This window comes from Motacilla alba, chromosome 10, assembly GCF_015832195.1.
Source record: "Motacilla alba alba isolate MOTALB_02 chromosome 10, Motacilla_alba_V1.0_pri, whole genome shotgun sequence".
Taxonomy (NCBI): domain Eukaryota; kingdom Metazoa; phylum Chordata; class Aves; order Passeriformes; family Motacillidae; genus Motacilla; species Motacilla alba.
Genome location: NC_052025.1, coordinates 8962558 through 8986279, shown reverse-complemented (window position 1 = coordinate 8986279; position 23722 = coordinate 8962558). Strand labels below are relative to the sequence as shown.

The window sequence follows — 23722 nt, the reverse complement described above, 5'->3', positions numbered from 1 at the left end:
ACTTCCATTTCCCTTCTGCCAGGCGCTCTAGACTTTTCCACAAATGCATATGAGATCAGTGCTCTGTAAAAGCGAAGGGCAACTTAAACGGAGGGTAACCAGGCCCAGGCTCAGTAAAAGTGCTCTTGACTTTATTCCAGGCTCAGAAGAAATGCCATAAACTTCCCTGTGGTGCATTTAAGATGTCACAGTAGTTCACCTGGATCAACCAGCACATTTGGAGTGTGAAGGCAGAGAGAGCTTAACTGGAGCTTTCATCAGCAGCCACAGAGCAATTGGTTTTGCAGAACAAAATTTTAAGGAGACTCTTTTGATGGCTCATTCCTATTTTTAAGTGAGTTAACACATTAATGACACTTTTTTTTTCTTTTTTTTTTCCCCCTTAAGCAGCCTAAAAGCATGCAGGAAAAATACAGGGATGCAATAGAGTGACTGTGCTGCCTGGCATTGCCCACCAGCCAAAGGGCGGGGGGAGCCTCCACAGCAGCTCCTGCCAATGTCTCTGCTTTTCCTGCTCCTGAATGCAGCATCCCATGAACTGTTATGACACAAAACCACATTAGATCTCTAAGCAATCTGCTTCATGTGGGTGATGAGCAGCAGTGTGTGCAGGGTGCCAGCATTGCTGAGTGCAAACTAACCATGAATGCCAATGTCCTGGTTCACCAGACACTGGGCACAGTGACCTCCATCTCCACCATCATCATCTGAAAGCTTTTAAAGCCAATTTGGATGAATGATGAGTATACAACATTTTCATGGACAAGTGGAGGAATTAATGCAAGATTCTCAGGCCAGGGGAATTCTTTAGTGCTCACCAACAGACTGAGATCTAAGCAGATTTTAGGTGACCTGCATCTGTGGTGGCAGCTGAGCAATAAACAATTCTGCAACTCAGAAATGTTGCTTCCAGATTCTCTTCAATTTATTATCAATGCAGTCATTATCAGAAAAGACTGACTGTGAAACAATACATGCAATTGCTTTATTTGACTGCCTTGTTTTGTCCTTCCTTGCTCACTGAATGAGTCTACCTAATGTCAGACTCAATATTAAGTCAGACAGCTGCCTATTAGAAACAAACAGACCCTCATTAAGGGAGGCCCCTTGTGCTGCTTTTGTTTGTGCTCATCTGCTCTATGGGAATAGACAGGAAAAACATGAATATTTAAAGCCCTTTGCTGTGGCTGGGAACCAGCTGAACACAATTTTGCTGGTGTTTTGCCCCTGTGCCACCTCCTCCAGAAGGAAGTCCCAAAGCCCATTGGCCACTCTGCTCCATTCAGACAGAACTGCATTTGCTCTGGCTGCAACAGATTGTTGGGTTTTGTGTGCAAATGCTGTCCCCTATTAAGATATCCAAAATGTTGATTTGAGAACTGCTTGGTTTCATGGTTCCTGTGGCAGCCCCATCCCCAGCAGAGCCCTTGCCCTGTGGTGCCTGTCTGTGCTCTCCCTGCACTGCGTTTGGGTGCCAGCCTGCTGCAGGTTTGGCAGCAGCTTGTGCTGGGCACAGGGCACAGAGCTCCTGGCTGTGCCCAGAGAAACACACCAGCCAACAGAGCAGGGCATGAGATTTAGTCAGCTTGCACCCCATTCTTTGATATTGTATTAAAACTCCCTAGAGTCTCTCTCTCATTCAAAATTGAGATTTTACTTTTGGGTAGATGCATTAAAAGAACACAAGCAAGGGACCTTCTGCATGGCAACAGCGGGGGGTGGATGGGCAGTGGGAAATGCAGCTCCCTGCAGTTCAGGCTGTCACTCTATATCATATTCATGGGGAAAATGGACTGGCATTCCTTGTAGAATATGAAGCAATGGGTTTTGCACTGTTGTTGCTCAGGCTTGGGAGAGGACTGAAGTGATTGGAATAGGAAAGATGGAAAGATGCATGCTCAGAGACTAAGAATAGTATCAATCCTCCCTTTGTGAAGTCCTTGTTTTTCAACAGTATATGAAACTTTCATTTTGAAAAAGGTGAGTGCAAGGGAAGAAGCTGATTCCTAAAATAAAGGTGCCGAGTGCTGTGGTGGGATACAATATCTCTGTTCTTTGGTATAGACTGTATTTATATTCAAAATCCCAAGGGAATTGAACACAATGCCTGTAATGAAAGGGATGCAGGACCAAAACTGGTCTTTTGGTAAAAGCTATGAATTATGCAGAAATAAAACTCTGAGAGATAGGAAATGGAGTGCATGACCTCATGAGCTTCTCTGCAGCTGTATTTTCTGATTCCCTTACGACTGAGGATCTGGGAATTCTGCTGCATAGTTCCCATGAGCACTCTTCTGATTTAGGCTCTGCAAATCCCAGCAGAACCACATGCTGGGACACAGATACCCCCTCTTCTTTCAGTATGAGATTTCCTCATTTTCTTGAAGAGTCTCATCCACTTATTTACACTGAGATGAAAAGAAGAAAGATACTGTGAGATTTCACAGTTAAAGTACTGACATAAGAAAAGGTGGCCTTAAAATAGATAAAGATGTTTTGTTTCTCTCTGGGTTAACTGTGAAACCCTCTGGGATTGTGGAGAGCAAATTGTCTGTGGGGAAATGACATTTCCTTTTCAATTGTCCTTATGCACTGGGCAGTTATGTGTAGTTGGCAGTTCTTTTTTCATGCAGCACAGGCTCTAAGGGCCACGTTAACCATGTCATTAACTCAATTCAGGACTTTAGGTACTCAGCAATGCACTTGAGCCCCTTGAACCTTAGAACTGGGGATAATGTGAGAGAAATTGGTGTGTCTTGGTGTCAAATTCTAATGAGGTGCCACGTGGAAATTGCTGAGACACTGTGGGGAACAGAGGGCAGGAAATACCACCAGTCTCTCCACCTGAGAAGAGAAGGTGAAATCCAGGAGAGTGGAAGCTGCATGAGCTGCAGAGGAGAAAGCAGTTTAATCTGATGTCAGAGCACCAACGGGGGCTCGATTCAAGTCACAAACCCATGAAAAATTGCAAAACCCAAATCCTTTGTGAAGGTTTATTTAGAAAAACCACAATGCTGGGGAGTCACTGTTACATAGCGTGGTAATTCTCTTCCTCTTGAGCAATATGCACCACACTGTGCGCATGCAATTACTTTTGTTCCAGAGCTAACATCATCATTTATACATGTACACATATGGTCCTCAGTGCACACCACACTTCACATGGATGCTAGGACACACACAAAGTTGAGCTTTTCCATGAAAAAACCTGTATAAAAAATACAAACCAAACTGAAGCAGTCAACACAATGTGCAAAAATAGACAGTTACTCCTGAATGTTTGCTTAAGAAAAAGGGACCCTTCTGTCCTTGCTCCCCATTCAGCATTGAGGATGCCAGATGTCTGAAAGTAGGATATGAAATAGCTGGTCACATCCTGCCCCCCCCCTTCATGTTAGTTGCAGAGATTTTTAACCAGCTAAATAATCCTGTATTTGTATGAAAATCTGCCTCCAAGCATCACCACTGCGTGCTGTTGTTGTATCCAACAGATCTTTATATTGTTGCAATGTCTGACCTGTGACGCTCAAGGCTGGTGACAACCAAGGCCTTGTGTGGAGCACCCAGAAGAGGCAGAACAAAGACATCTCAGGTCACTGAGCCCCCTGGCAGGGGCTGGCAGCAGCTGCCTGCAGAGAAGAGCCAGGGACTGGGAGCTCTCCTCACACATGCTGGAAGGAGCCAGGCTCCCAGGTCCTGGCCGTGGGGTGCACAGCTCTGGCCCTGTCTGCTCGCTCGTGGTGGGGCTGGTGTTGGAGATGATCCCCCCAGAGTGAGCTCCTCCCTGCAGAGGAACCCTGGCTGTGCAAAGGGCAGGGCAGATGAAGGGATGGAGAGCCCACAAAGCCTTCCCCAGCCAGGGACCTCGGTCCATGGTGCAAACTGGGGCTGCAAACACACCTGGCTGTGTCAGCACGTGTGTGGCTCTGAGCAAAGCTGTACAGGACATGCTGCAGACACCGTGGAGCAGTCAGACCAACCCATCCTTGTGAACCTGCTGCATGCAATACCAACACTGTCAATGGCAACCAAGACTAGGAATGGATTGCACTTGTTTCTCTTGAACACAGATATGTACCACTAATAAAGAAAAAATAACAATTAAGAATCTTCAAATGATTGATAATTGGGATTCTCTTGGATGGATCAAAGGAAAAGAAGAAGAAGTTAGGGGCAGAGTGATTCCTATCACTGAAGGTTACCAGTAACATAATCTTAGGTGCTGTGGATGAGGATTCTTCCCACCCATGAAACTTCATGGTGCAAAGCCCAGTATTCCCCTTGTAATCCGAATGGTTTTTAAGGATTCTATTTAAGCCCATGCAGAGTAATGACTGCATTACAGAACTTGTAATTTTTTTTTTAAATGGGAGATCAAAGTTTTTCACAGCAAATCCTGCATGGATCCAGGGAAAACCTCAGCAAGACTCCCCTGCGTGTTTTGGTTTTTACTTGCAAAGCAAAGGTTTCCGTTTATTCTGAGGAAGGGAAGAAGTGGAAATTGTAGAGACTGGGAGGGAAGTAAATTGTAGAGACTTCTCAGGGAAGTAAACTGTGGCTACTGCACTTTATATCCCAGCTCAGCAGACCACTTTAGCCAAGTATTTTAAGTGGGATTTCAGTGAGTGTTATTCACTTTGGACCCTACTACAAAGACCAGTATCCAACAGGAAGAGCATTGCCTTGGACCTTCTCATTTCCCTTACAAAAGGCACAGAGGGAGGGTTCATCCTGTTAGCTCACACCTCAGCAAGGTGAAAACATCACTGAGGGACTGTGCCAAGCCCCCTCAGGTCTCTGATCCCAGTGCCCCACAGCAGTCCCTGCTGGCTCAGGAGCATCCTGCAGTGGCTGTGCTGTCCAGCACTGCCCGAGCCAGCAGTGCTGCATCCCTGTCTCAGAGGGGCCAGGGTGCCCCAGGGTGCCCCAGGTGACAGCGCTGGCTGCAGGGGCATTTCTGCAGCTTCCTGAAAGCTTGGGGTGTGTGACCTTGGGGACATCTGACCTGAGCGTCCCCTGGCTCTCACAGCATGCACACGTGGAACCAAAATGAACCTCTGGCTGTCAGTCAGCTGTTGGCAGTGATACAACTGTGGTAGAGAGTAGTTTTAGATGGTGAAATACACAAAATGAATCATCATATTCAATTCTTACTGAAATTTCAATGCTATTGAGCCCTGGGGTTAGCTGCTGCTTCGTGAGTTAAGGTAATGTCCAGCATGTCAGTTAAGGCCATGATTTAGCAAATCATTTGTGCATGTGCTTAAATCTGCCCTTATTCAGATAAGCACTGGCACAAATACTCATGTGCCTTGTGATACAGGGACAAACCTCAGCTGCAGCATATAAATGTTAGTCATGTAGCTGTCAAAACTACCCCTTTAATGTCTTTCCCTGGTAGCACAGTGGCTCTCCTGGATTAAGTATTTAATTAATCTTCATCTAAAAGGTCCTGAGAACAGTCCTATAATGCTAACAAACATACATAAATACAGAACTAAAAAAAGTCAAACTCATGGCTCAAAGCAAAACAAATATTGCTCAGAATACTCGTTTAGGTTAAGATCACTAGCTGTAAACTGTGCATTCTAGTAGCAAACAAAAACTTGTTGGCCTAGGAAAAAAACCCAAAACATTCAATGTCTACAGGATTGGCAGCACTAATATTACTATACAATGTGGAGTAAGAATAAAAAACATCAGTGTACCATTGCAAAATGATCCACCTAACCTAAGCTTGTATGTAAACAAGTACGCTTTGACAATGTTTATACGTCTAGGCGTGATCCTGCACTGGGAGCTGGACAGGTGGACACCCAGCAAGGGTGACAGGAGCTGTTCCAAGGTGCTTCCAGCTGCCCAGATCCCTGCAGGAGAGAGGCTCAGAGGCGTGAACCTGCAAACCTGTACTGGCATCACTAGTTCTACTCCTGGGAGCAGCCCATTGCAGGATTCAGTTCAGCAGGACTATACACATAAGTAAGGATTATTCACAAACATAAGGCATTGCAGAACTTGGCCCTAAAATTTCTATTTTCAGCAGAGAATCCCTTTTCCATATACAAGGTCATATGTTTACATATCAAAAAGTGTCTAAAATAAGGGTCAGAGTCACTATATGTTATGCTCAGTAACACAGTTAAGATGCTGCATATTGGCTTCAGATACTGCAAACCATTTTCTTCATTAAAATCAAACCAACTATGAACCTTTCTCATAAGAATTAAATTAACCATGAAAATTAAAAATGAGCAGGCTCTCTTTTCAAGGTTAAAAGGAGACATTAACAGAAATCAGCAACTCCCATTGTAATAGTTTTCCAGTGCCTTCCCTGGTGAGCAGTGAGCGCTCTGAGGCTGCAGTGGGTGGTGGCCTCCAGTCCTGCCTGGTGTCCTGGTGCTGTGGCTACTGCCGCTCCCCTTCCACCCGCTTCTTCCGAACTGTGGTGGAACAAGAGACAGAGTCACTACTGCCTTCCTGAGAGCACCAGCTCCTCTCACACACCCCCTCCCAGGGCAAGGAACCAGCACAGAAGGGAGGAGCTTCTGGGAAATGCTCAGAAGAATTATACCACAATCAATATATAGCATGTACCATAATGCTCAACAAAAGAATTGGACCTAAACTGCATTTTTTGTATCGCAGACTGTAGGATTTCACCAAGTGTTCACATCAGTACATTCTCCACCAAAATCACTTTCTGAGCTAAAGGTTTTAGATGATTAAAAAATCACCACTTCCTGCACTTCCTTCCAGTGATTCCATTAAGATTTTATTACAGCTTTATTGTTCTTTTAAAAGACACCGTGTCCCAGCTAAATTGATACTGGTCTGCTCTGGTCTGCAGTGCTCTGGATTATTTAAACTTTGGACATCAAAAATTAATAACTTCTGTAATTGCACAGTGTATATTATAGGTAAGCAATAGTCATATTTTTTTAGAAAATAATTTGAAGTATTCTTAAGTACTGACATCCGTTAATATTGGCAAAAAAATATCATTTTGGACCTTCAATTACCTGTTTAAACTTCACATGCTCTGACTGCATCTGATAATCAGTTAATTAACTCTGTTTTTTCACTGGAAACCACAGACGATGAAGTTGCCATTTAGCAAAGCAGAGTGGTAAACCTTGTGTTGTGGGCAGGATTATTTTGACAAGCAGTGTGAATTTTTACAGCACTTAAGATACATTATACCCGGTATAGGGCAGGTTTAGTTGGGCAGCTTTTGCTACTCCACATTCTAATAAAATGCATTCAGTCTTTTCTGACCTGGCCAGATAAGATTTGTGAGGTTCTCCTGCCTGTGTGATACAAAATTTAGTGTTATGTCAGTGTCATGTCCTGTTTCTGATATTGAATGGCTGAAGCACAGAACAAAGCAGTAGAACTTGATGAATGAATGATTTTCACCACAGAAAGTCAATAACAACAATATATTGCTAAACATCTCATTACTTTACTAAGAGGAGGTTTTTTTCATCATGCCTTTTTGGCAAGGAGACTGCATTATTCCAAAGCCTGCAGTGCAGCATCAGTCATTTGTGTCTGCTTTCAGTGTTGTGCTCATTTATTTTATTGAATTCCTTTAGGAATTCTGTCCTACAAAATCTTGAACAAAACCAAACAACACAAACACAGGAAAATTAAGATTAGGACATAAGTCTAATGACAAGTGGTGAAATAATGGGAAAAAAGGGTTTCTCTCTCTTTGTAGATGGGATATTTCAGATACCCTTCTGGCACACTGACAGGAAAACTAGTATATAGTTGGAATGCTTAGGTATTGCTAAAAATTAAAATTTCAAACCCCTAAAAGTATGTATGAAAGAAAAAATTTTAGCTCAACTTTTATCTTAATTCCCACAGAGAGAAACCCAAGCTGAAACCCACAAAGACATCGTGGTTTGATACCCCAGTCTGAAGCAGAACTGATTAAAAATACAAAGTTTAATTTCTTTTTTTTCCCCTTCTCACTCTAAATTTCTTCTGCCCAGTCACCTCCTTTGTATTCTGTGAACTGAGGGCAGAGCATGTCACACTCAGGTGACACCCGCAGGGTTTTATTGTCTTTGCCTGTCCTTGGTCACAAAAGCAGGAGGGTCTGGTTTGCTCCCTTGGCTGGGCAGGCCTGGCCCATCATGGGCTGGACAACAAAGCCAGGACTTCTGTGTCCTCTGAGAAAACAGGATGGGTTTGACTCCTCATTTACTGCCCAGAACAGCTGATAGAGCAGTGGGAAATTTTGGACATCCCATAGAAAAGGCTGAAATAACTCCCCTTCCCAGAAGGAGCAGGAGAAAAATAGTGGCTCCTAATCTCAGTAAGATCTTTGCTGTTTTCTGCTCTAGAGCCTGAAGAGCTTTGCACCTCCCCTCACACAGAGCAGTGTGAATGCTGTAGTCAAAATTCCATCTGAATGTACAGATGTGTACAAAATTCCATCTGAATGTACAGCTGTGCTGGGAAGGTCAGGGCTTGGCTCACACAAAGAAATGATGGGTAAATGTAATGGCACCTTACCCAGATCGTTGTTTTTAGTGATAGCTGCTGCTACCCTGGTTCTTGGACCTTGTTTTGTGAACTGATATCCAAACTTGAGAATCCTGGAGTTCTCCTCCAGCATCTTGGCAATCTCCATCTCCACAGCTGTCCCAAGCTGCTGCCTCTGTTGGTGATGTAGTGAAGTGTCCCCAAAAGAAAAGGAAACATTTGCTTTCATATGAGAGAGAACTGGCTGTATTTAAGTACTGGGCTGCAAACTACAAAGAGAATCCCATCCCTGGAGATTTTGCCCTGGGTTTTGTATTTGGCTTTGAGTAGTTTTATTGGGAAGTTTTCCACTCTTTGGTTGCACTGACTGGGGACACGAGCTGCAGAATGAGCCACAGAGGCTGCCTTGACTCTGCCAGAGTCCCCTGGCAGAGCCCTCTGGGAATCCATACAAAAGAGAAACAAAAGTGAACTTCCCCAATGGTCTCTCTTTACCTGGTTGTCAATTTTAATCTCTGTTAGGGATTCATTCTTTTTCAGAGCATCAATCAGTGCCAAAATCCCTGTCCCAGTGATGAAGTTGGATTCTACATTCAGACTCTTCAGTGTTTTGTTCACTTTCAACATATCTGCAAATGCCTGAAGGACCAAAAAGAGGGAACATGAGATAACATCTTGAAAGTTTCAGGGAATAACAGGGAATCTGCAAAACACAGCTTAGTACCAACAAGCAAAAACATAAATATGATTAGAAGAATGAAGAGGTAGATCAAAAGATATTATATTTCTACTTTTCATAGCCATAGGGAATCCCTGCAAGGGAAAATAAAGAATGTATCCTAAAGCAGACATGGACCTACTTAAAATTTGTTGTGGTTTTTTTTCCCAGTAATGTTAAAACTTACAATAGCTACGGGGTCATTACTTCGAGTAGCTGCAAGGCTGAATGTCTTCACATGTGTGTTGGTTTCCAGAGCTTTTGCAAATTCTTTCAGTGTTGGAATAGGAATATTCTAGGGTGAAAAGACAAATCCAGTAATTAGGAAAGAAAATCACACTGCTGATTTTAATTATTATGAAACTGATTGATGAACAAGCTCAGTCTATGCAAGGGAAACACCCCTGCTGCTTTCAGGAGTGTGTCAGAATGGGCACAGTGGCCCCCAGAGGCTGGTGGTGCCTGCACTGGGCTGCAATGTCAGTGCTGCCCAGAACTGGGTCAGGCCAAGGCCAGCACGTGACCCTCACTGAGCCACTTTCTATCCCTCTGCCAGTTGTTCAGTCTCCACGTGCCAGCTCCTCCTCCTCCTCCTGCCTGTGTGGGCTAATTGAATTTGGCCAGTGATGATTACATAGTACCCATGAGACATCTTCCTTCACAAGCTGCTGAGAAAGGCAGCCAAAGGGAGTCACCCCTCGGGCATTTAATCAGCATTTAATTCAGTATCAGGAATTGATGACCTTGGAACCTCTACAGCAGTCCTTTCCCCACCCCTTCCCTGAGCGTCCTGCTTTTTCTGAACAGTAAAGAGAGACAGAATTTGAGGATAAAAGACACAGGCTTTGGAAGTATTTGAATAAATCCTTCTATGATGACATGGACAAAACCACAGCATCTACCTTTATGTTGTTGAGATTAACTTCTGTGAGACCGGGATCATTTGCTTTTATCCTTTGTAAACTTGCTTCCACATTGGTTGGATTAGGTGGCTCCTCAAAGATGGGCTTGACCTTTTCACCTTTCACCACATCTGCAACACAAAATCTCGTGAAATGTCAGCCGAGGAACAGGCACCATCCCCCTGGCTGTTCCATTCCATTTAGGTTTGTACTGCAGCAGTCCAGGAGGGGTTTATGAGAGCCACAAAACCTGCAAGTGGGAGTATTATCCCCCTTATGCCTGCCATGCCCTCTGCACCCCCTGTGCACCCAGAGATGCCACTGGAGGCTGTGGTCAGAGAGGCTGGGCAGCATTGTCAGAGGCAAACTCCTCCTTTATATACAAATCCCTGTACAATTAATTGGAGCCAAAGCAGCTTTGAAGACTATTGTTTGGGATGTGATAAACTGCCAGGGCTGCTTTGTACTTTGTCTAATATCTGTTAAAAAAAGGTGTGCTCAGAACTTGCCCACTATTATTATTGAGAAAATGTCCCTGCACCTATGAATAGACTGTGCTGCATAAAGCAACATGAGCAGGAGGCCCCTCAGCTTCCTCCTCTCAGCTGATGCTATCAGCCTTACTATAAATTCAATTAGCTCTTGTAAAATTGCAACATCTGCACTTTTAAAATAATAAAACCATCAAAGCATGAAAAGTAATTCTGCTGCCAGCACCAAGATTTATGAAATCTTTGAGCAGTCATGTTCCAAGGATCTATGGTATTTAGTGCTGGAAGCTATGAGCTATAAACTTTCTCAGAGATGCATAAAAATCATAGCTTAGAACACAATTAGCACTTCTAATTCCCATGCATCCAGTTGTGGAGATTAATTTATTTACCCTGACTGCCCAAGCCACTAGAAACAAGAAAGGAATATGTTGCTGACCACAGGTATGTTTGAATCCTTTTATTTTATGCTCCAGACAGGGAGAGGTCTTGAAGACTTGTATTCAAGTTTCAGTGTAGTACACGTTGCTGTTCATTGCAATGGGTAAAAGTTCATGCCATATCATGGGCCAAAAGAAAACCACATCTTATTTAGAACTCATAGTAGAGATGGTCATGGACAAATCTTGAGCTGGTTTTCACTCTGCTCCTTTGATGCCAAACCTTTTTTTTACTAATTCCCTGAGGGACCTCGCATATCCCTGATAACACTTCAGCCTTTCTAGGGAGCTGGGAATTTAAAATTACATAGAGAATTCACCTTGGATGCAAGGATAGAAAGTAAACAAAAAAAGCAAAGCATTTTTTGCACTTGTGGCAACACCCTGGCAGACTGGGAGAAGGGGAGACACAAGCACCCTGGCCTTAGGTTAGACATCACAGTGTACTCAGTCTAGAGTTAGGAGGAATTTTCATTTTCTACTTCTTGTTGCTTTCCCTGAGTTTTTCTTGTTTCTTTAATCATGGTGTTATTTTGCCACATTGATGGGCAAATTTTTACTGAAGCACTTCACTTGGCTAAGGAAAGGTATTGCTTTTGGAGCAAAGAACACAGTGATGTGATGGTGATTTTCTGGTTCGTGGGTCTGTGATTGGAGCATAGTTTAGCTGACTCACATAGCTGACTTTTTGACTTAGTACAACAAAAATATTCTGAAATCTAGGAGGATTAGTAATGCATGCAGTTGCCTGTTATGAGATAGATGGCAGCTCACACAGGGCCCCACTGGGAAGGCTTGCAGAGCAGCTTTATCCTGAGAAAAATGAAATGACATGGTGTCCTGTCTACTTTCCCACCTCCCTTTTAGCAATGGAAGATGGAAAGGACAGCCCTTGGTAAAGATAGCTGCTGTTCTCATGGCTTGAGAAGAAGAAAACATTTTTTTAGTACTGTTTCCCTAGGAAAGGGCATTCCACAGTTTTGTCTTAAAAAGTAAAGTTTAGCCCACTAGATATCCAGGGCCTGGAGGCGACAAGCTCTGGATCAAGGCTTGGCAGCTCCCAAGAAAAGCTTGGAATTCAGATGCACCCATTTGTCCCTCCATCCAGCCTCCTGTGGGCTGCTGGGCTAAGATCAGATTCACCAAAGGTCTGTTTATTTAGTGCAAACATTTCTGGATTTGTTTTTAGTAACCGCAGCTGTTTCTCTTGGGGGATTTCCAGAATGATTCCATTTCCTGTGTCCCTAAGGAGCCACGGAACAGGCACCACTGCCACAGGAGCCAGGTGGAGGTGGGAGATCAGAGGGAGTGGCTGGGGCAGGAGCACATCCAGGCAGTCTTTGCCTCCCTGTGAATGCAGCTCGAGGTGACTCTGGTCACAGATGTGACTCTGACAGGGATTCTGCCACATTTGAGCCCAGTGGTTACAAGTAATTTTTCAGGTGTGTAAATGCAGGTACTTGGGGCAAGATGGCCTGGCCTGAACTGTGGCCCATTCTTAGCTACTGCTCACTCTGTTTTCTGCCTGCTGCCTAAACTGAAATGGAATGGAAATTTATATGTCTTGGCCTCTAAATACTCCCACTCTTTCAAACACCTCTGCAGAGCCAGATACCGCTCTCTAGGAAAAAAAAATTCCTCAGGAATGATCTGTTTGTGTACTACTGTTGTTATTATAATGAATTTTAAGATTGTATTTACTTTTAAAAAGTCACCTTTCATGATTATTTAGATCAATCAAAGTTAGGTCCAGTTACATTACACTAAATTAGACCAACAAACCCCACCTACAGCTGTAGAAGTCCCTAAAGATGACATGCAGCCCACAAGAGAAATCTGCTTGCTTACTTCTCACGATTCCTTTTCCATCTTTACCGCGGGCTCCTGCTTCATCAAATTTTGGGTTGTTGACCATGTTGTGCACTCCAAGAACAGCTGAAATGCGTAAACACCAGCAAGAGGATACAATGTTAATGACAGGAACACAGACTGCAGGAAAGTATCTGCTACAAATCGTAGTTTAGTTCCCCAAACAAAACCCCCTTTATAAAATGCTAACTGTGCGTCATGCCTGCTTGTAGGGAGAGTCTTTTGGGCTCCAATTCTGGAGATACAGACACTTTCAATATGGATTTTTGAACAATCGAGTCAATGTAGAATGCATATCCCAGAAGTGCCAGCTGGAAGGAACCTCTGTGGGTCATCTTGTCCAGCCTCTCCCTGAGGCAGGAGTGCTGCCAGCATTAATGAGGTCAGCCGTGGCTTTGTCTGCTGGAGTCTGAAAACACCCAGGGGTGGAAATCCCACAACCTCTTTGGGTAAATCGTTTCAATGCTACACTCCTAATCACTTTTCTTCCCTAATACACATCCTGAATTTCTTATTATTCGTACGTTCTATTGTTTGGTGTATCTGAGAATTTCACTGCACATGTGATGAGCTTAATGCATTGGCATTCCCACCAGGGTTTCTTATGGAAGCACATCGATATTGATGTGCTTGGAAAATAATCAGAAGTGGTGAAGATACCCAGGTTTAATCACCCGGCAACCAATTTTCTCATTCAAGGGGATAGATTCCAAATTTCCTCATGTATTTAGGATCTTTATCCACTGCATGCTGTAACAAGTTCATCTGGCTATTTGGGATGTCAGAGTTGAGAGGAGGGAGCTGTAGTATGCTACAAACAAAGTATTCCAGTGGGATCAGTCACTTCCATCGTAGTGCCAGCACCCCAGCCTGTCCACCCTTCCCTCCCACAAATCACATGAGCTGCTTCATCTTCCCCCCTGGCCTGACACATCAACTCTAAGCAGAGAAGTCTGAAATGCAGCAGCTGTCGAGTCACGCTTCAATCATCCTGGGCAGCGTGTGGCCCACGGCTTGGCCACCCAGCAGACAAGCACCAGGGGCTTGAGGGGTCATCATGAGGCACTCCTGGCGGCAGGTCTGGCCAGAGAAGAGCTGGACATGTGAGAGGATCATATCTGTATGTTTTCTAACCTGCAAGGTCATAGAGCTCGGTGTCGGAAGCACTGGCCAGGGCCTCTTCTAGTTCTGGATCCAGGGTCACCTTCTCTTCTGTGCGGGTTTCTACGGGCTTTTCTTTAGGGATAAATATTTTTCCTAAGATAAAGAAAAAAGCCAGAGTGAGTAATGAATTGTTGGAACAATTTCTTTGCCTCCTGGCAGCAGAGGAAGAGGTCTGTGACAGTGGAACTGCTTGGAAATATTATCACATGCATGTTTTTCTCTTTCTTACTTGATCTTATCCTCCACACCAGGATCTTAATAAGTCTAAAAATAAAAGGTGCAGATTACTGCTCTGTGTTGGTGATTATTATTTTAGGAATTTGCTCTCAGGAGGAGTCCCAGCTGGGATTTTTCTGAAGGTCCCGTGTCCTTAAATAGGCAGAATCAGGTCTATACAAAAAGCTAGCAGAAATTTCATCCTTATATTTAAATGAGGCACTAGGAGCAGTTAAAACCATCCTACTGCAAGAATCTTTCAGTTCATGAACTTCCATACATGATCCTGAAAGCTCAGCAAACCTGTTCTCTTCCAGTAACTCAGTTTAATTCCCAAACCCTCCAGAGTATTTTCTCTCTGTGTCTCCTGATGATCATTCACATCAATAACCTTACCCTGATCATTTGTGCCAGCCTGAAAAGTCTGAACTGAACCACATGTTGCCCAAGAAAGACTCCTGGAATATTTTTTTCTCTCTGTATGCTGCTGATACCTTTGGGTTAGCAGATACGTGTTTCCCTGCAATATTCCCCCAGGACTGAGGTCACTGGCCTGTCTGCTGAAATGAGGAAAAGGCAGGATCAATCCAGGAACAACAAGTTCCACTGCTCCTTCAGGCTGCTGTGATGGTTAACCTCAGCCCTGTGGTGATGTAACTGCTCATGCTTGGAGTGAGGCCCTTCAGATCAGAGCTGGAGCTGATCAGTCACCAGCACTGCCGGGCTTTTCTCCCACTCAGCTTTCCTGAGCAGCCCCCACAGTCAGTGCAGAACTGGAGGATCCCCCAGGCAACAGGCAGTGCCATTGCTCCAATCATTGAGGGAATTCCCATGATCTACTGTCCACTGGCCCATAGTTCCCCTCACCTTGTCCCTTACAACTTCTCCAGCAGGCTTTAATTAATGCTGTTGTAATGATGATCTTTGGTGCAGGCAGCTTTGGCCCACTGTCAGCTTTAAGTTTTCATTTTGTGCAGCTTTTACACTGTGGATATAATGCTTGAAGCATTACATCCAGTCCTGTGGCTTTCTGAAATGTCTCTAAAATAGTTTAATTTTAACTCTATTAGCCATATTGTTACCATTCATAAATGCAATTCTGATATTCAGTATTGAATTACAAATGTTTTGCCTCTGATTTTTCAACACTGTCATCATTTTGCGGCTTCATTTTTCCCCATTATGGTCCAAAGTATCTTTTTCATGTAGTAATTTCCAATTCATTTATAGCTTTTATACAAGTTTGTCTACAGCCATTTTTATGCTGTCAGCTTTCATGACTCAAGTCACTGAGTAAGCTCAGAAAAAAACTTTAATGGAAATTTCTGAAACATTGGCAAGGTTTATTGATACATGATTCACATTATTTACCTTAGAGATATTTCTACCAAGGCTAAACCACTTCTGAGTACAAAATTGGACAGAAAGTTATGCAGAAAGTCAAAGCAGTATCATGGTATGATTTATTTTTCATGTGATACTTTAAGTAAGTGATCTTTTTAGGAAAGGCTTCAAGATAAAAGCCTTTGGTGAGTGAAAGGTAAGAACCATTTTAACTGTGACTGCACGAGGTCACAGCAATTAAGGACAGCCATCCCAGCAGCATCAAAAAGAAATCAAGTGGAAATCTGGGGTAAGAAACACTGCAAAGATAGGGCAGTCATGCTCTGCAGATTTAACAGCAGCACAGGTGGGCAGACTTCAGACCCTCTCTGTGCTGCCACCTGAGCTGAACTGTTGGATGGCAGCTTCCAGACACCACTGACCAAGACTTAACTTGATGCCAGCTTGACATAAGGAAAAAAATTCATTACTGTGCTGGAGGCTAGAAAACAAAAATCAATCAGAATATCTGAGTAAACAATCAATAGTGAGCAATACTGTCCAGAAAGTGTTTTCCTTTCAGATCACTGGTGATTCCATGTGAGTTTCAAGTCTTCAGTGGGTTGTTTGAGACATTGAGGGAATCTTTATCCAGACTGATAACACTGTTCTGTAGCAGCAATTCCACAGGGCCACAGCCTGGGGAGACAAAGCATCTCCATCAGGCAGTGAGTGATTCTTCACAGGCCCAAACCTGAGTCACACTTTTAACAAACACTGATCCAGGTCTGTGCTTTCACACATAGCATTGTAAAGGGACACAGGACCTTGAGTTTGGACTAAACTGGGCACAATATGTGGTGTAGTTGGTCTTTAGGGACTTTGGATATGTGAGGGTCAAGTGCCTTGCATAGCAAGAAATCAAGGGGTAATGGAAACCTCTAGAGGCTCATACCTTTTCTGTACAGTTCACATATATAGGAATACAATTTTAAACATTTGTTTCAGGCATATGTAATGCTTGGATACCAGCCTGGCTCTCGTTAAATGTGTATATGATTCCCAATGACAGTTTCATTTAACGCATTCTCGGCAAATGCTTTAGAAAAAAAAAATCTATTCTTGGTTATATGAAATATTTCAAGGGGCAAGGTCAAGTCAAAGACAGTAATATATATCTTTAATGTATGTGGGCCTTGCTGGCATCCAGTGGTGTTTAAAAATATTCTTTTTACTGCTATCTAGATAAGAACATTGCACTGTGAAGAGATGCTGTAGCACAGCAGATGGAGGTTAGAAAAACTCCTGTATTTAGCATGTTATTAGGAATTTATTACCTGTCCACCAACTGCAAAACTGTGTGTCTGTTTATAGACAGCTGTCAACCAGTTTTCCTTCATTATTTAAGGACAGAGTTTAAAGATTCAGGAGGTGTTTCCTAGTCCCACATCTGTACATTGTGAATTCATTATCCAGTGCATCATGGAATTCACTGACAAAATAAAATATGGATTGTGGCTTCCTTGATTCAATGCTCCAACTTAAAATTTATTACTTGGAAGAAGCCTTGGAGGAATAGTGACATTTTATTATTATAAAGTGAGATTTATGAAGAAAGGCTGCTGCTCTTGGTCTTCTTTATATTCACACTGTGTTTTAGAAGGTACTTTATTATTACTTTATTCTATGTGGTATAATTAATGTTGACTGTGTTATATTTTGCCTCCAGAATATGCTAATGTTCTGTGCTAAGTCTTAATAGTAATAGCTTAACTTTCTACCACTGAAAAACACAGTGACAAGAGTTCTGTTTATACATAACTTGAGCTACTTTGTTGTTAACAAGACAAAAATAACCACACTTCTCTATAAGAACAATATATTTTTCGTTTAACTGCAACCAAAGTTCAATTGAAGTAAAATATAATTTTATTTTTACACAAGCATATAAAACTCAAAGTGTGTGGAATCCCAAGTGCTTTCTTTCAGTGTGAATTTTTCAGTGTGCATCACTGCAATTCTCCCCTTCTTTTGGCCAAACTGGGCCAAAAGTGTCCGGGGTGACCTGGGTGATGGCTGATTACAAGCCAGGGACTTGCTGAGTGTGAGTGCAGTGAGCAGAGTTTTGTCTTGGCTCAGTTTTACAGCAGACCTACTCCTTTTCACCCGCTGCAAAAACAAGACTTCTCTCGAGACTGAAATAGGATATGGTTTTCCTCAAAAGAGACTATGGGAAACAAAATCCATTGACAGCCAGAGGGAAGAGGATTCAGAGGAAAGCGCTACAGAGAGACACAGAAATGTGCACCAAGGTAAAAGGAAAGCATTCACTATAAAAAAAAGAAATTCACTGGGAACGGTCATGAAGCCATAGATCTCATTTTGCCACTTGGTTCAGCCAGGTCTCTTGTCCTGCCTTGTGCAAATGCCCCCATTAAAGCAATGTCAGAGTAAAGCAAGGAAATGAGATCTCCACCTTCTTATACAGTAATAATGAACTACCATATGCACATCTATGGGAGGATTCATTAAATGAGCAGGGAACTGCTTCAAGTATATTTTCCTGAAGTGAGTTTTTTATTTATTGTTATATAAGGAGAGGGGGAAAAAAAGAATTTCAATAGTCCAGTTGGTAGGATTTTAGCAGTAAGACCAATCTAAAAACATTTTGAGGATTTCACCTTTGTTTGTAGTTTGCAGCATTTGGAGCAGCATTTCTGGTGTGCCTCCCCTATTCCTTCCTTCTTATGTCATTTGACTTTTATGAATAAATATAAATTGCCACCATTTTTATTTCAGTATTTATTTATATTTAGTATACACTTGGTATTTATTGCCATCTTGTACAAAGTGAAAACTATAAAAGCCAAAACTCAGTAAAACACAGAGCAATGGGAAATAAGCCCACTCATATTAGCTGAAAAAAAAAAAATCTCCTTTTATTTAACATGAAAATTTTTAGGGATATTTACCTGATTTTATAATACAAATGCATTTTCTGCCATAATTCTAAGACAATAATGTACTTTCTTCTCCTTTATAGTGTAGCTCAGATTATTGTCTTTTCAAGAAAATACCTGGTTACACTTACTACTTCTGACTTCTCAATGAATCACTGAGTACAGTGAGTGCCTGTTTGTTCTCAATTACAGAATGCTACACTGACCTTGGGAGTGAAAGTCAATAATCCTGGAAATCTGCCTTGCATAAATCACAGGCACCTGATTCACTTTTTTCATTTCACACTATTCTTTTTTGCTGATGCTTTCTTAAACACCTCCCTACAAATATTCTATAAAAATGGAGCTAAATAAGTTCTTACCAAGGATAAATTTGTATTATGAAGAAAACACGCCAAGTTCAAGTAAGCGTGAAGCTGAACGCCATGAGTGATAAAAATGCAGTATCATAATTGTTGTTGTTCTGTTGCTCTTGGATTAGTGTCAGCATATTCTATGCCTTAAAAATTATGACAATGGAATAGGAAGGCTGCAAAGATAAGCATTCCAAAGTTGTTAAATCTATTGTGCATAAACATAAAAGTGAACATAAGTTGCACCAGTATCCTTGACTTTGACCAGCATGCTGTGATCCTGCCACTGCAGCAATACCCTTCAAAGAACTCTCCTGGAAAGCATGCTTGCTCAAACAAAAACAAACAAAAGCCAACCTGTACTTTTTTAAAACAGAAGGAAGCCCAGAATTTGTTCAGACCCTCACATGGATAATCACAAATTAGGATGCAGCCCTAGGGCAGTCCTCTGCATTACCTCCTGGATTACACACTCCACCAAGTGAGCAGAAAGCTCTTATATCTGATGTGGAATGGTGCTAGAGGAAGAAACTCAAACTGTGCCACTGCACTTCAGGTCCTCCTGGACATCAAAGACCTTTGAAATGTGGGCAGAGCTGAATACCACACTAGCTGTGTTCCTTTCTGGCCTCTTTTCACCCACCCAACACATTTTTCTCCTCTTTTCCTTCCCTCATTGCCCCCTGTACCTTCCCCATCCCCTGTGTCTCGAGGTTTTGAAAATCTTTGAGTCCTGACCCTTCCCACCACCTCCCTTTCTTCTGTCCTCCCTTCCTTACCACTGCTCTTCTCTACAGCTCCTTTCCCCAGAGCTGCCCCATCTAACCCTTCATCCTGGAATAATCATACAGCTTCTCAAACCTCCCACTCCACCTCTCTGCCCCATCTAACCCTTCATCCTGGAATAATCATACAGCTTCTCAAACCTCCCACCCCACCTCTCTGCCCCAGCCTCTCTGCTGGCTCTGTACTCTTTTTTCTACTTTACAGTGCCCTTACAAGGGGAGGGGAGCTCTGTCAGAGCAGGATGGAGTCTCCCTGCCCTTGGTGCTGGTGTGACAGGGGCCTCTCAGATGAGGAATTTCAAGAGCATCCTGAGAGCTCAGCCATGCCAGGTCCCTCTGGGCACTGCTGTGCTGCCACATGAGCTGCTCTGAGCAGCACTCACTGCAGGGGCAATGCTTGAAGAATGCTGCAACAAACTGCATGTACAAGAAAGCACAATATTTTGAGGATGCCAGACTTGAGTATATTTCCCTGGGGATTGCATTTCAAGTCTTCTCTTCAAAGCAGGGAGGCACTGCAGGTCATAAAAAAAAAAAACAGCTGGAAAAACTTACTCTCGATGGATAAAACAATGTGTTTTCTCCTAATCTTGTTCTTGGAAGCAGCTAAGTCCTTTTTGCTGACACTTTCCAAAAATTCAACTTGAGGCAGCCTCTCAGCATGGGAAATTTCACTGTGAACTGTGCAAGTTTGGCAAAGTCATGAGCGACTAAAAGAGAGTCTTAGAAAAGCAAGCAGTGAAAGGCACTGGCCAGAGGCATTACTGTCAGCAACTGCAACGCTTTCAATGCCTTAAGAGACAAACATCAGTTCTAAATTTAAGCCCTAAAGAATAGGAAAAAGGTGGCAAAAATTTAAACAAACCATTTAGGCATTGGGGGTGAAACGACTGCCATGTCAGTCCAAGAAAGATACTGTGTCTCTATATTAAACCCTAACTTTTGAAAGCAGTCTGTCAGACACAGTGGAATTGGAACTCATTAGCATCTACTCTAATACTCTGACCTTCTGAAAACGACTGTCCTTATTACTGGGGCAGTGTATTGATACTCTGCTTGGCACAGCACCACATGCAACATAGATGGTCTCTGCCAGAGCAACCGAAAACACTGGTTTGGCCAAAAGTTCTCTGGTACTTTCTTCCCTTTCCCTTTTATCAATCTGCTGAAAATGTTAGTATTTATTCACATATGAGCATGTTCCCCTTCCCTTTCCAGCCACAAATAATAATAGCCCAATCCACTGGAGTTTTTCCATGACTTTGATGAGAACTGGATCGGATCCAAAATGAAATGGTTTGGCAAGGAACAGGAGACCGTGTAGAAAACGGGGACAGTGGTGAAGGGTTGAAACAGCAATCCTTAAAGCAACCTTTCATAGCTAATGACATTTCACAGCAGAAGAACTTTTAAAAATTGTGTTTCATTAGTGCCATACAGTTCAGAGAACCCCTGCAACAAAGCAGAAGCAGAAATGCTGTTACCAGTTGATGTCCATACCACAGCAGGGCTCAGCTCTTAACTGAGGTCAGACTGAGGTACAGACTGCAGAGAAAACAGCACTGACAGAGCTCTGGAATACTTTGTGTCTGCACTGCCCCTCATGTTCCCCACCTTTTCTTTTTATTCCCGGGTCATTCACGAACTTGAAAATGATACTGCAGTGATGGAAGTCTGATAGCCACCTGTCCCAGCTATATGTGTCAAGTACAGTGGGTCAACTGTACTTAAGTACAACCCTAAGTAACTTCCACAGCCCGTCAGGTTCTATGCAAGGAATTCTAGAGCATCTATCCCAAGTAGGAGCAAATCCAAAATACACAAAATTAACACTTATGAACTGCCCATCACCATGGCCCCGATTATCAGCCCTTACTCTTTGCCTCCACTGCTCATTGCTAACAGACATCTGTGTTGCACAAGAGCTCCTGAAAGCCACCAGATCATGTCAAACCACACAACGGGGCAGTCAAATGAAGTACCCAGCCCTGACTTGCATTAGGGAGGATGTGGGTAAAGCAGTCTGAAAACATTTCTCAGTGGCCAGCTTTGGGTGTGAGCCTGTGACCATTTCAGCCCTGGTTCGGGCAAACCTTGGGTGTCCACTGAAATCTGAGATCCACCCCATACAGCCTTAAATCCTTCTTGTACAGCAATTAATGAAGTACATCACCAAGCTGCAATGTGGCAGAGGTCCAAAACCCTAATGCATTCCATATGTTTGATTGTTTTTGCCAAACATCTCCAACCTCTTGAAACCACAATTACAATCAAAAACAAGGCAATTCCCTGCATAACCAGCCCCCTCCAGTCTTGGGCTCATATTTAACACTTCCTGTGTTTTAACCATTCTGCATATCCCTGTCAGCTCTGGAATTTGGTTTAGCTTGTTTTCTAGGACAATCAAAACCTTATGGTTGCTCAGCATATAGAGACCAACATAGGCAACTGAGTTTTTGTCCTTCAGCAGCTGCTTGGTGTTACTTCTTGGTCAAGAACTCTCTAATAAAACATTAACAACAAAAAAAGAGTAGGTAAAAAGTCATCACAGTTGATAAAAAGTAACAGTAGATAAAAAATCATCATGTACCACAGACTGGTCTGGAAGGAGGGTATTTTAAATGCCACCTTCTTTTCAGCCCATCAGTGAATTTCCAAGTTTTAGCTTTGTATGATAACTGTAAGAACTGGTAGAAATGTCACTTTACATTTAGTAGAAGCATCCCACTTCCTAAACTTGAAAAAATAAATGCTTTCCCAGTGGCAGACAATTATCATAGTACAAAACACTGACAAAAGTTCAAACAACACTTGACACACTCTAATCCTACTGACAGACAAATATTCTTAGGTCCTAAATACCAAATGGCGAATTGGCATCAATTCCTCCCAAATATACACAACTGGATGCATTTTAGAGCTGCTTGAGAATTTCATTTTTAACTAGCAGAAATAGCCTCAAATTAATTTGGAATTATTTACAGAACGGCTACATTACAGTGCATTTAGAGTATAAAGGAATAATTTCACAGAAATCTATATAATATAATCATATAAATATTTACCAATCTGTAAATACATCTTAGAGACCATCAACATGCAGAAGGTGAGAAATAAGATTTTCCTCAAGAGATATCCTTCTTTAGAATTCTTCTGAGGACACGTTTTAGAAATTTAAATTCTCTTTCCTGAACTAATTACTGAGCTTTGGAAGAATACTAATTATTCTCCAATTAAAGCATCTAGCATGCAGTATCAGATTTGAAAATGTCTTTCAGGATTGCTTGATTTCCTTGCATGGGAAATATCTTCTTATAAGTGTAAATCAAGTAATTGATATTTTAATACAGCCATCCTGTTTTGTTGGTTTTTTTTTAATTGAAAGTGTCAAAATGAGTCAGACTGCAGTTACAAGCATAGATTCTAAGATCCAGGAATAGCCACACGTGGACTTTGTAGAACATTCATCACGTTTTACCAATTAGCAGCCAATTAGCAGGTTTATCATAGAACCCATGGGAGGATTCCAGTGCATTTGGCAGATGCAGATTTCAGTTATATGTTCTATAAGGCTCAGCTTCTGCAGTGCTGGAAGTCTGGTGGTGTTTCTGTAGGACACCTCCTGCCAAGCCACAGAGGGGCAGCAGGACTCACACTCCAGTACCAATTCAGGACATGCCAAGCTCAAAATAAACAACTTTGTTCTCAAAGTCAGTTCCCTTAAAGCAGCACAAAAATGACACTGCAGCCCATCAGTTCTCAATTGCCAAGGTACTGGACCTTATCAGATATCAGATTAATTCAGTTATTTCTAACCAGCAAAGAAACAAAGGGTATTTTCATAGCATTTGGCCTCTGACTTCAAAGAAAATGTAGTATAATTCTGTGTGTTTAGATTATAATTGTAAAATGACTGCAGAAATCACAGAACACGTGGTTGTTTTCATTCGACTTAATCTGCTGAAGCTGATAATGAGGATTTGGTCATGAATTTGTATTGTACAA

General features: G+C 42.4%; 1 protein-coding gene across 1 annotated transcript in view; it reads right to left on the bottom strand.

Moving 5' to 3' along the window:
* Window positions 1–4922: 4922 nt before the first annotated feature.
* TMOD2 (tropomodulin 2) overlaps window positions 4923–23722 on the bottom strand; it is a 32876-nt gene continuing 14076 nt past the window's right edge. Inside the window, exons 4-10 of the mRNA XM_038147134.1 lie at window positions 14051–14173; window positions 12896–12982; window positions 10117–10247; window positions 9402–9509; window positions 8992–9135; window positions 8527–8671; window positions 4923–6440 (exon numbers count right to left, since the gene is read on the bottom strand). Coding sequence (XP_038003062.1) covers window positions 6406–6440; window positions 8527–8671; window positions 8992–9135; window positions 9402–9509; window positions 10117–10247; window positions 12896–12982; window positions 14051–14173 — 773 coding nt within the window. The 3' untranslated portion in view covers window positions 4923–6405. The remainder of the gene's footprint in view (window positions 6441–8526; window positions 8672–8991; window positions 9136–9401; window positions 9510–10116; window positions 10248–12895; window positions 12983–14050; window positions 14174–23722) is intronic.